General features: G+C 43.6%; 1 protein-coding gene across 1 annotated transcript in view; it reads right to left on the reverse strand.

Annotated features, from left to right (window-relative positions):
- The window catches only part of FAM180A (family with sequence similarity 180 member A), a 29,180-nt gene extending 16,087 nt beyond the window's left edge, over positions 1-13,093 (reverse strand). The window contains exon 1 of the mRNA XM_014937285.1: positions 12,837-13,093. Within this exon, the coding sequence (XP_014792771.1) occupies positions 12,837-12,912 (76 nt within the window). The 5' untranslated portion in view covers positions 12,913-13,093. The remainder of the gene's footprint in view (positions 1-12,836) is intronic.
- Positions 13,094-13,653: the final 560 nt, after the last annotated feature.

Below are 13,653 nucleotides of genomic sequence, written 5' to 3' on the forward strand. Positions count from 1 at the left end.
CATTTTATTTCTTATCTTTGGCCTATAGGTAAGAGGCAATTTATAACTTTGTTTAAATAGCGCATGCACTACTTTATGAACAAAAGCACCTACAAGGAAGTGCACTGGGTTTTGAAAGAACTATGTAAACCACAATATGTTCAAGTAGCTGTTCCCAGGTAAATGGCAGTGAAAAGGACTAGCACTCTTTTCCATCTCAGTGGGCAGATATTCAGAAGGTGCTGAGGTCCACCCTTAGGTTGAGAAGCATTCATATACAGAGGGGTTAGGGGAAATACATTTGCTACTTTGACAGTTTATGTCTTGTTTAGCAGCATGAACTTGACCAGGAGTGAAAAGCTCCTGAGGGGCATCGTAGATGGGTCTGAAAAGCCAGCTGGCCACTATACAGTTCCATCTTTGATCATGTAAATAAAAAGGAGAGAGGGGTATAATGAATTTAAGATGTGTGATGAGTTGGTTACCTTTGCCTTACTGGCAAATTTGTGCAATTAGAAATTGAGCTCTTTGCCTTGATGGTGATATTTTACTTACGAGTCCCCATATGTTCTTTTGGAGGATATGTGTGCACATGTTGTTCAGCTTTGGAGCTCACCTCAGCTGGACCATGCTGGCTGCGAGCAGCATGCACAGAGATTAGGGCTGACATAACCGGATGCGTGCTGGGTTGATGGTCTGTGGCACATGCAGTTAGTCTTTGGGGTTTGAAGGGCATCCAGAAGTTCCCAGCAAGTGTCCAACAGCCCGCTCCCTAAATACACTTTCTGGCTAGAAAAGGAATGTCTTTCTAGGGAAAGACAATTTCTTATGGCATCCCTAGCACTTAGCTGTTTACCAGGCAGATTCTTTAAAGACAGACCGGCTGCAGCCCACAGCACTTTCTTGCTGTGAACATGAGAAATATAGAACCATGGCAAGACAAACCCCTAATTTGTGTGATTGCCAGCTTGTGACTGCCTCATCTTTCTCAGTCCTGTTGCTAAAAATCTAAATCTCCCTCTCAGCTCTCTGCATTCCTGGAGGATTCCCTCCATCAACAGCATACAGCATTGCCCAGACATCATCCAAGTGGCTGCCGTCTTCCCTCTGTGCAGCAGTGCTGGTTTTAGGGAGAGATGGGGCACAATGAGAGCCAAGGACCTGGTAGAGGAAGGCAGGAAGGTCAGATAATGCAGCTAAAAAACCTGAGCATGGGCCAGAAAACAGGTTTTGGCTCTTACTGATGTTTGACAGAGGATACCTGGTGTCTGTAGTCCCTTCATGAAAACTGGGGTCCTCTGAGCTCAGACACTGTGCTGCCCGTTTCCTTCACCCTTGCCTTCTCCCAGCCATCCTGTGTGGAAGCAGGGCCACATCATCACCCTCCTTCTCCTGGAGAGCCCAATGTGGTGGTCACACACTGCCCTTTGCCACTTGAGTTTAACCAGATCTGATTTTTGTTGATTGTATCTAATTCCTGTTATGGGACAACCCTATATGGAAAAATCTTTGGGTACTTTTCTATCCTTATATCATTGTGAGGACCCAACTGAGCTTTAGATTTGCTAAGTACAAGTCAAGGTAGGCCAGCCCCTTTGAGCTCTGTTTAGTAAAACCTCTGGTGGTAGAAAGCAACAAAACAAGCCATATATACATTTTTATCACTAGACTGATTACCTTCCAAAGCGTTCTGCCAAATTGGCATGGAAATCCAGAAAACCAGAAGTTACTATGACTATGACAAATGAATGATTTCACTTAACACATGTCGTACTATATTAGGATGTTTGCAAGTAGTGTTTAACTGGAAATGGAGTTTGTTCAATGCCAAGTCATGAACAATTGCAGTAAATAAAAATGCAGCATGCCTTAAATGTCTTTTATTTTAGGAGGGGGGCTTAAGACACAGACAATTCCCTCAGACATAAAATCTGTGTTTAATAAATAAACTCAATAAACATTTATTTTGTGTTTCTTCAGAGCCAGACAAACAAAAATGTAATGTCATGGCTGTGAGCGTTATGAAAACTAGGGAGGAAACTGAGGGCTTGCAGAACTTGGTCTGTTCCTGCAGGGACTGACAGGGAGAAACAGAGACTTGTGCAGCTGTGGCACTGTTAATATGACTGGTGTTAATGGAAAAGCTTGATAGTATTAATGGGAAATGCTGTAGCCTCGTCGCCCTGTAAAAAAGAAAATTTCTTGCAGCTTCCATGGAATAAAAGAGGCCGTTTCTTGGGAAGTGGGAAGAGACATTTTTCATGGCTACATAGTTTAGAAAGCTCAAAGGGAGGCAAAAGCCAAAACAAAACAGAAATGTGCACAGACCTCAACATATGGTTGATTCAGTAGCAGTAACTTTAGCTTTTATACTGTGACTGGTGCTGATGTGCCCAGACTAGTGTCTCTCAGTGTCCTGGTGCACTGAGAGGCTGGTGGGGATGAGGCAAGCACGAGTCCTGCTTACGTGAGAAAAAGGCAGTGCCAGTTCCAGAGAAATGCAACCATAAGCCTGAGAAACAGACAGATAAGATAAAGACCAGCTGTGACAGATGGACATCTTCTGAAGGGTGGGTTCAAATGGGAACGCATACCATGCTGACAAGAGGTTGAATTCTACCCACCCTAATCTTAAACATATGTGCGCTTAAACTATCCCATCCACATTTATCACCTTTTCTCCACTTTTCCTTTCTCTTCCTCTTTTCCTCTCATTCATACCACTCCCTTCCATTTGCCATTTTTACCTCCAGCTTTTTCTCTATTCTTTCTCAGCATCTCTGCCTTTTGCTTTTGCCTCTTATCTCCCTCTCTGTGGTTCAAATAAACCCTGCTAGATTGGAAAGTCTGTACTCTTTCCAAGACAGAGAAGAGATTAGAAGCATTGGCTCCACTTGGGTCATGCCACCCCCTGCCAAATAGATGGACACGATGAAATCCTGATGTTCTGGCTTGCAGCAGATATCCACATCCAGGATGGTACAGTTAATTCTTTTCACATTTAGGCAAAACTTAACCAAAGTGTTCTGCTCCCCCAGTGCCATGCCAATGGGTGGTGGATGATGCAGGCATCACGGAAGACCTTGTGCATTTGGGTCTCCTACACAAGACTGCAGCTCAGCGTTGCCCTTCCACTGCCTCATTTCCTCCCAAATAACCTCTGAGCTTTGAACAACTTATTTTTCCCTTTCTCAGCGACTTTTTTTCAGCTACCCACCTGGCTCCTCCCAAGCGGAGAGAGACTCAGTGAGTTTGGAGCCCGGCTCCTGGCTGGTGACCTGTTTCCCTGTGGCTGGAGAGGAATTTCCAGAGGACGAGTGGTATGCGTGCTGATCTCAGGGGAACTGGGGAGCTGCCAAATCTAACCAGCAAACTGGGCCAGGAAAGGCCCCGCATACGCTTTCACCAGAGGAAAGGAATGTTTATGGAAGCTGGGGATAGGGGAGCATATTTAACTCTGCTCCTCTCTTCCTCACATTCTTCTTCATCTCAACCCCAGCACTGAGTTCACCCTGCCACAAGCACCATGATAACAAGACAAGAGGAGACAGGTTATTGCTGCAGCCTGGAGCACCTCAGGGGGGATAAAAAGAGTCAGGCACTGAGCAGGAAAAGGGAGCCCTGTGATTTGTGGTGCAGACTCAGGCTAGTTAAATGTGTCTGTATTAGCAAGTATGCTGTGGGAGATATATCATAAAGCTGCCATAGCAGTAGCCAAATAAAACAGGATTTCAGGGTAATGAGAGACACAGGGACAATGGAAGAATACAGGATCCCTTCCTCTGCTTTTTTCCCTTCCAGTGGGAGAGAAAACCTCATAGATGACTTTCCCTTTGGGGACTTTTGTCTATGTGTCTCCCTACAAGTCTTATTTGCAGCTTGTCCTCAAGTTGCTTTTTTTTTTTTAATTTATTTTTGTAGTGCTTTGATATGTTTCCTCCTCTGTTTCCCACCACCAGCTATCCATGTAGCTGACTTGCATGAGCTTCACCCATGCCAGCATCTTTTTTGCTGAAAACACTTTAACCGACAAATAATGCATTTGGGCTGGAAGCTCTTCATCAGGGTTACTACAGGAGACCAAATTCCAGATTGTGGCCACACTCCTGAGAGGGGCGAAGCTCCTGTTGACTTCAGCAATGCTGGTTTTCACATTTCAGTGCTTTAAAAGTTAAAGCAAGGAGCTGATTGGTTTGCCCACATCAAACCAAGACACTTGCTCAGCTCCTGTTTTGCTGCAGCCAGCCAGCTTCCATGTCCCCAGCCAGCTTCTCTGCATCTTGGGTGGACTCAGCTCCCTTCAGCAGAGTCACCGGGGTGCAGAGGGAGAACAGATGATTTTGCAAAGCTCCTGTTCAAGACGGATGCAGGCTGTGCATATGGACAAGCACCAGTGATCGTCTCCAGCATCCTGGGCTGGCCCTGTGTGTCCTGCCCTGCCTTGAACCCGAGGATAGGCGCTGCGTGCAAAGTTAATTGCTGCACCACGCAGTGCTTTACCTCAGCAATTTACATCTTGCCTGTCACCATTTGAGTAATCAGAGCCTCTTCAGCCTGATGATGTTCATTAAGACCTGCTGACTTTCCTTTCAATGACATTGTACTATTCAGTCAGTGCTTCTAACAGGATTTCTTTCTTCCTGAGAAGTCCTAATGCTTTTGCAGAATTTGGCATGACCTACCCCAAGAAAACAAGAAAAGCACTTTATGATTCAGCAACAGAATAAATAAAAAAATCGCTACTATTAACAACATACAATATGACACGCACACCATCAACCTGAAGAGACCTGGGGCAAGTGTTTTAATTACTCTGTGCCCCACAATGAAAAGGGATGCTCACCTTTCCACTCCTTAATTAGACTGAATGTTCTTGGGGAGGGAAAGAATTTTTTTAACTGTGTGTTTGCATGATGCCAGGTGCCAGTGGGGTCCCTGGGCACGGGAGTCAAGTGTAAGATAATCAGGGGGGACTCACAGAATGCTCTACTCTCTTTGCCTGTGTACATGACTTATTTCATTCGTAACAGAGCTGCTTCACCTATGGAAGGGAACACTTACTTAACAGCATGAATTAAGAGCAGTGAGGCCATTGTTAAAGGTAAGGTGAAGGGAACTATTTCCATATGAAAGTGTAATGAAGAATTTGAATGGCAGGAGATACTTCTGAGCTGGACTTTGGTTGGGACAGCAGGAACCTTGTGCAAACTTATCTGGAACCCACAACATTTCTGTGCCTGGGACTAAGGCTGATAGACGGGACACTACAGCATACAGGAATCCCCCCCAAAAATGACCAAATTGGCAGCAAACATCTTATTGATTTGCCAGTCCTCAGTACTTGGATGGAACTGGGATCAGTAAGAAAATTCTACTAGTGCTACTTTCAGCTCATAGTTCTCACTTAGTCTGGCACATATCAAAGAGAAAACAGCTTTATGTCATGTGTCTTCCTCTTGTTGCTTACCCAGATTTCCTCGACGTTGTGTATCTCCTTTCTCTTTTTAACTTTTGATTCTGCCAGCCAGTTTATGACTGTGTAAGCTGTAAGCTTTAGCCATTTTTTGGCTATGTCCCATGGTGAAAAGAGCCTCAGAATCACTTAGATCCTTCTTTGCTAACAGCATGACTGCTTTTATAGAGTACAATATCCATCTGTGATCTAAACTAAAATGTGAAAGCTTCTATAATCTATCCTCCCTCTGATCTCATCACAGTTTAGCATCATTGCCCTAGAAGAGATTATAAACTTTGATTTTTTTTTAAGCATCCTTTGTATGTCTTTCAGGTATCCACTGTGAATTCTGATTCAGGGATCATCCTCCATGCAGGTTAAATTAATTAAGTCTGCCCCTGAAGGAGCATTTGGGGAATCGGGATATGCTAGAAAGGATTTTGATTACAGTCGCAGACCTATCCTATTGGATATTTGTCCTGTGCAGGTTAAATCCATTCAGAGACTATTATAACCTAGATACCTTTCAGAACACTGAGCATCTTTCCCGGGTACCAATAGCTAATCCCTTTTCAGCCCCTTCTTCAGTCCTCTCCCTGCCATTCCTGCAATAGCACTTTGTTTAATAGCTTCAGACGGACCCCACAGCTGAAGCCCAAGGGATCTGCCACAGGGAATAGGACGGCCATGTCTGTGCCACACAGCATTGCATAGGGTGGAGAAGTCAGAGCCAGAAGCAGTGTGGCCATATCAGTGTAACGCTGGGACCAACCAGGTGACCCCTGTCGAAAGGCACAGCTCATTCCCCTGGGAACATGCCATGAACGTGACTGTCACCCTGCGGGGACACCAGCTACAGTCCCTGCACTGTCCTGTGATGTGCAAAGCAGGCAGCTTTGCCTTAGCCCTGGATCTGTGATCTCTGCTCCACACACCATTGTGCAGATGTTCTAGTTGCCTCCTTAGTTCATTAATTCTCAAATATATTCCAGACCTGCTGAAAAACCTATTTTGGTTTTTGCTTTCTTCCGATTTCCTAACGGGCAAAAAATACTCATTTAATGCCTCCTTCCTCCTACTTACAGTGCAGGAAAATTTGGTTTTTAGGGTTTTATTTTTAGGTCTATGACTTACATTTATACTCATTTCTTATACAGCTCTTTGCGAAGGAATTCAGGAAGTAAAAACATAGATACGTCAATTGTCTTCTTCAGGTCATCCAGCTGCAAAGCTAGTTTCTCCGAATTTCAATCCCAGACTTCCCTTCAGACAGCGTCTCCCTCTCTTTACTGGTACAGTTGCGATATTTGGTGGAGCAATAATTTTTACCAGGCAAATAAACTCCCAGACCAGGAGACTCCAGCCTACAAACATGGATTCCCAGGAATTGGTACAGACTTACGGAACAGACTCAGGGTAAGTGGGAAAAACCCCTGCAGCACATCAATCAAGCCTTCTGCAGCTCCAGTGAGGACATTGGAATGAGTCCAACAAACAGTAAGTTTGGATAGTTGAGGCAATTTTCCAAGTGATCACATGGGAGCCAGAGAAAAGGGAAATATTGCATTTTCTCCATAAGAAGAAACATTCTTTAGACAGCCAGGCTTAGACAGATTTGGCTCTGTTTCATAGCATTTCATATCTTTCATTGTTTTATGTGCGCTATGTATTTTAAGAATTGGATAACGATAGCTTTATGGAAATTAAAGGAAGCTCAATAGATGTTGCAGTTGCATAGAATGGTTTAGGTTGGAAGGGACCTTAAAGATTACCTAGTTTCAACCCCCCTGCCATGGGCAGGGACACCTCCCACGAGGCCAGGTTTCTCAAAGCCCCATCAGCCTGGCCTTGAACACTTCCAGGGGTGGGGGGCTCAACAACTTCACTTGGAAACCTGTCCCAGTGCCTCACGGCTCATAGCAAAAAAATTCTTCCTGATATCCAATCTAAATTTACCCTCCTTCAGTTCAGAACTTTTACCCCTCGTCCTGTTGCTACACTCCCTGATAAAAAGTCCTTCACCATCTTTCCTGTAGGCCCCCTTTAAGTACCAAAGGCTACTATAAGGTGTCCCTGGAGCCTTCTCTTCCCCAGGCTGAACAACTCCAGCCTGTCCTCATAGGAGAGGTTCTCCTTTAAAAAGTTCTTGTAGCCAGTCCAGCTGCTCTAATTTTTTTTACCCATGGATCAGACCTTTGGAAACCTCAGCATGTCCTACGTAAGTATACCATAACCTGGTATACTCAAGGCCTGCTGGGCATATATAAGTGTTTGCCTATTTATGTTCTAATTGCATGCTGTGTTTAGCCACATTCCCTTTTCTTGTGCTGTCCAAGCCAAAAATGTCAAGCAAATATTACTGTCAGCGATGGAATCCCAGAAGTGGCTTGAGAAGGAAGTGCCTGGCTATAAGGATGCAATATGAGATGGGGTGGGGGGAAAGAGCCAGATAAGGTCAAAAAGCGTGGGGGTGCAGTGCATGCCCTAATTTCACCCTCTGCCCACACAGCAAGATCACCAGCAACCTGGTATGTAGCAAATGATCACAGAGTATAGAATACGTTAAACACTGCTTCCTTATAAAGGACTAGCTGGATTTCTAGTAACAGCCAGTGTCTTTTTCTCTTCTACGCAGTCCTTCCTCTCCTGGCACTGGAGAGCTGCCAGCCTGCAGTAGCTAAGCCCACAAGCAGAAGCAGCCCACACAAATTGCTCATTTGGCAGCTGCTCCATCAAACTCACCAACTCAGTTGCCACAAGACTAGAGCAAATACTAAAAATTTGCACTGTTGTGAGGAAATCAAGGAGGATGGACCTGCTGTTCTCCCAAGTAATTTCTTCTGCAGAAAACCTCTAAGGAGAACAAACTGTTCCCCTGCTGTTAGGGAACAGTCATTTGACTTTCACCGAGCACTAGAGATTGGGTGCAAAATAATGCATGTGGACCAGATAGATCTGGATGTGACTGTAATACTGCTTTGGAGGTCTAGAAAGCACAGCACAGCCATTCCCCAAAAGTGTGAGACGCCAATTCTGCTATTATAGCTAATACTTCCTTTTCTTGCTGATGGGTGAAAAGAGTTTTACCTTCTTCCACCATCCCCTTTTCCAGCCTCCTCTGAGGGACAAACTTACCATTGCAGCTGCTTCCCTACTGTCCAAGAAGCCACAACCACAAGAAATCATGTAGCATCTTCACTCCCTGAGCAAGCACATGGCAAGCTTGCCACTGTTTGTGTCCCATTTATTTGAATCAAGAAGCCCTTACAGCAAATAAACTGCAGCTGGCTGAGATGAAACAAGCTAATAAGGTTTCCCCAGGGAACAGGCAATTCTTATAATGCAAATCTGAAGCTAACTCCTGCTCTCCGATATATTGGTACTTGTCAGAGCGGTTCGATGAAAACAACTGAATGGCAAGTGGTGACACTGTCTCTGGTTACCACAGCTGCATGTTTGGGATTTTTTATCTTTGTTGTCAAAGAACAAGGATTCTCCAGTAAAAAAACATCTCTTAAGATCTGGAATTATTATTTGGGATCTTCAGAAATTAAGATGACCTCTCCTCTCCCATCACACAGGGAATATCACTCAGTAGAGACCTAACATTATCTTTTCTCCCTATACAGGTGCTTCATAAAATCTGAGAGGGTAATACCATAACAGCTACGCCTCAAGAAAACCTGAGATGATGACAAGTAAATTATTTTGTCACGAGTTAGGGCTCTTTTCTTTATTATTCTGAACGTGTCCATTCAAGATTTGCCTGTGACGTCTGGACCAATGTCCACAGCTGGATTTAAGCAGGCTGAAGAGTATGTGAGATTTTTAACACAAATGGCTGAGGGAAAAAAAAGAAAACCAAGCTTCCAAACTTTTCTGCCAGAACTACTTGGGGTTTTTGTTTTGTTTTGTTTTGTTTTGTTTTTTAATTTTTCCATTCACTGATGCTTGTAAAAGCAAAAAAAAAAAAAAGCAAAGGAAAAAGGGAGGTGGCAGTTTGGAGTTCCCACTCACCAGTTAGCACAAATATGTTCATATTTCCTCACATCTGACTTTTTTCTTGAGCCAAAGCTTAAATACTTGGTTACAGGGGCTGGGCACCCAAGGATGCCCCAGTGTCCCCTAGGGAAAAAATAGTAAAGCTAGGCCTTGTTTTATCCAATATTGACTGTTAATTTCTATTGAAAACAACTGTTGTTAATTAAAACAGGACCCGATATCCTACTGTTTTGTAAACAATCTGGTCTACTAGTCAACATGTAGATGATATGCAGATCTGTCTTCCATCAGACCAGATGCTGATCTGTCTTTGCTTTTCCATTGCAAAATTCAGGTCAGGAGTTGGATAAGACTTAAGTGACTGAGTTTAACCCAGACAAGAGTCAGTTGTCATTTGTGGAGAGAGGGAAGAGCTCTGACTGTGCAGAAGGGTGTGTCCTGCCTCGGTACTCAAATTCCCTCTTAGGTTTCTAAGCAATTACAAAATTAGGACAGTGCTTTGTCCCTCTAGATACAGCAGATTAGGATGGGATTGGTTGGGCTGACACGTAGTTTAAGGGAGTGGGGGTTCTCTGAAGTAGCCATTGTTGAAGGAATCATGCCTCTAAAACATATTTGGAGCTGAATAGTCCCAGCAGCTATGGAGAAGAAATCTGGTTTCCTCCTCAGCAGATGTCTGTATGCAATATTTGTAAGAACTCCTTATCACAACAGAGAATGAGTCTTATCTTCCCTCTGAAGTCTCAAAAAACAAGCTCTAGAGCTTCCAGCTTGAAAACAATCTGCTTTCCCAAAAGGCACAATGGAGTTCTGATGTTTTCCTTTAAATATTCATGGTGTTTAAAATTGGACTTTAATCATAGAATTGTCTAGATTGGAAGGGACCTTTAAGATCATCTAGTCCAACTATCAATCCAACTCTGACAAAAAAACCCATCACTAAACTATGTCACTAAGCACTATGTCAACCCATCTTTTAAATACCTCCAGGGATGGTGCCTCAACCACTTCCCTGGGCAGCCCATTCCAATGCTTAATAGCGCTTTCAGTGTAATTTTTTTTCCTAATATCCAATCTGAACATCCCCTGCTGCAACTTGAGGCCATTTCTTCTTGTTCTGTTGCCTGTGACTTGGGAGAACAGACGAGCCCCCACCTCTCTACAACCTTCTTTCAGGTAGTTGTAGAAAGCAATAAGGTCTCCCCTCGGCTTCATTTTCTCCAGGCTGAAAAACCCCAGCTCCCTCAGCTTCTTTTCATAAGACTTATTCTCCAGATCCCTCACCAGCTTGCCCTTCTCTGGACCCGCTCCAGCACCTCAATGTCTTTTTTGTGGTAAGGGGCCCAAAACTGGACACAGTACTCAAGGTGGGGCCTCACCAGTGCCGAGTACAGGGGGACAATCACCTCTCGGGCTCTACTCGCCACACTGTTCTTGATACAGGCCAGGATGCTGTTGGCCTTCTTGGCCACCTGGGCACACTGCTGGCTCATGTTCAACTGACAGTTGACCCCCAGGTCCTTTTCTGCCAGGCAGCTCTCCAGCCACTCTGCCCCCAGCCTGTAGCGCTGCACAGGGTTGTTGTGACCCAAGTGCAGGACCCGGCACTTGGTCTTGCTGAACCTCATCCCATTGGCCTCGGCCCATCGATCCAGCCTGTCCAGATCCCTCTGCAAAGCCTCTCTACCTTTCAGCAGGTTGACACTCCTACCCACCTTGGTGTCATCTGCAAACTTACTGAGGTTGCACTGAACTTCCTTGTCCAGATCATTGATAAAGACTTTAAAGAGAACTGACCCCAATACCGAACCCTGTGGGACACCACTCATGACCGGCCACCAGCTGGATTTAACTCCATTCATCACCATTCTTTGGGCCCAGCACTCCAGCCAGTTTTTAACCCAGTGGAGAATACTCCCATCCAAGTCATGGACAGCCAGTTTCTCCAGGAGAATACTGGAGAATACTTGCATGGATTCCTTTTAGGGTTGTGGTGTTGTTGTTTAGTTAAAATTATCATATTAGCAAAAGTAAAGAACATCCTTAAATGGCATAGTGATTATTCCATGGAAAGGAACCCCTTTTTGCTTTTTTACAAATTTCATAGGTAAGGGGACCTCATTCTTCCAAAAGGCAAGGCTGTTTTTTTCATGTATGCAGATCTAGTACTGATTTCCTCACCTTTTTATGTGACATCCCAACGCTTATCTACTACTAAATTAAGCAATTTTATGATGACAATTGATGTCATTACCTCTATTACAAAGTAAGAGAAAAGGAAGGTACAGGCAGCTATAATGACTCCATCCAGTATCATCCAAGAGGCTGATGGAAAAGCTGGAGAAAGAATCTGCTTTTCTGAGTTCCAGGTCAATGCCCTGTCAGTGGGCCCCCAGTAACTGTATATATATTAACTCTATGTAAACATTCATACAGCCTTAGCAGAATTGCATAGTTCTTCACTGCTTCATTCAGCTATTGCCTTCCCTATAACATCCAAACTAAACCCAAATAGCAGACTAGAAAAGAACAAGCTATAATGAGGGAGACAGGGGAGATTGGGGTGGGGAGGGGAGCATCTGAATGCTTCATTTTTTAAAAGACTCCAGTTCCTTTAAATATCTGTGAATTTCAATATCAGAACCAAAGAAATCTTTTGGGAGGTGTTTCCTTTCTCCACTTCCAGCAGCTGCTGAACTTGTGCCAAATACCGGAGGAGAGAATAAAACAAAAAAGAGAAAGGGCATCATCACCAGCTCTTAAGCAAGCAGCTCCTATGCAAACCAGTAGCCCCAAACCATTTCATATGTCACTGTCACACACTTGAATACAAATACGTCACAACTATGTATCAGCAACTGATATATTAGCAACTGATGCCTGATAACACCACAGGTAGCTTTCTCTATGTCGTATGTACTAATCTGTCAGGGTAGGGTGGTAGGCATTCCTAGGCACCTTAAACAATCCAGGCATTGTTGTGTTTACTATTACCAGGTATTTGCTTAGTGGAGCAGAAAAATATGCCACCTGTGACTGCAAATGTTTTTGCTTTAAGGTTTCATGACCTGAAATTTTTGTTAATGTGAAAGGAAACAAAGGAGAGAGAAATGAAAAAGTGAGAAAAGAATGTAGTTTTGTTTCTTGGGATATTTTATATATATCTGTATTTGTATTATCAGAGAACACATATATAATTTTACCTTTAGGCATTTATGCATGTCTATTTTTTCTATTAGTCTATATAATTATTTAGCTGATCTCCTGTTTAATACAGAAAAAAAGAATTCCAAATTTGGGAGGGAGAAATTATATATATATGTATAATGGAACATAATTTCAGAGCAAATCTACAAACTCAAAGTTTTCTCTTAAATAGTTTTTCATGTTTAAATCTTACCTCTGCTCCATCTGTTGGTCACAGTGGCATGAGCACTGTAATAGAACAGCAGCAGCGGCAAAGTCTTCCAAAACATCCTTCTCTTTAAAATAAGTATGTCTAGCTGTATACTAGCTTTTCTATTTCCTACCTCCTTTCTTTTCAGGAATAAATAAATGGCTTTTCCTCTCCCCCCTCCCCCTTTGAAGGAGAACCTGTCTGTTCTTCTGAGTACAGCTGAAGTCAGTGTGCAGCTCCTCTCCCAAACCAAGTCTCCTCGGGATCAGGAAACTTACTTTCACAGAGAGACTTAGTTTTTATCCACATCTGGAATGACTCATGGTGCATGTGAGTTTGCTGGCAGCCGTGTGAATAAATATCATTACATTTTTGTAGTTGAGTTTCATTTGTTATATGGGCCAATTGGAATTTATTTTTGTCCAATAAACAGCCACAAGTAACTTCATTAAAAGACATGCTTGAATCCCAGCTCTGTAGCTACTCCTCTGCAATGCGGTGGACTATACGCTAACCCATGTCTAAGGCAAAAGCCTCCTCTGGAATGATGTACAGCTGCCCTTGGACACATAAGTCAGGGAGTGGGGCATGTGCTCTGAAAGAACATTTTGCTACTGTGATTCATATAATCACTCCTTTATTAAGAACATATAATGCGGCGCTTAGACTTCAGTTCTCCTGGCCTTTTCCTCCGTTTGGCCAGGGAAAAGAACAGGAATGTCCAAATCCTTCACTGGCTCTCTTCAGTGGTATTAAGGGGAACACTAAGCAATCCTAAAGATAATCTACAGTTGCCAGGCTGAATGTGGAGAGGTGACGC

The sequence above is a fragment of the Calidris pugnax genome, unplaced genomic scaffold, assembly GCF_001431845.1.
Source record: "Calidris pugnax isolate Ruff unplaced genomic scaffold, ASM143184v1 scaffold1, whole genome shotgun sequence".
Classification (NCBI taxonomy): domain Eukaryota; kingdom Metazoa; phylum Chordata; class Aves; order Charadriiformes; family Scolopacidae; genus Calidris; species Calidris pugnax.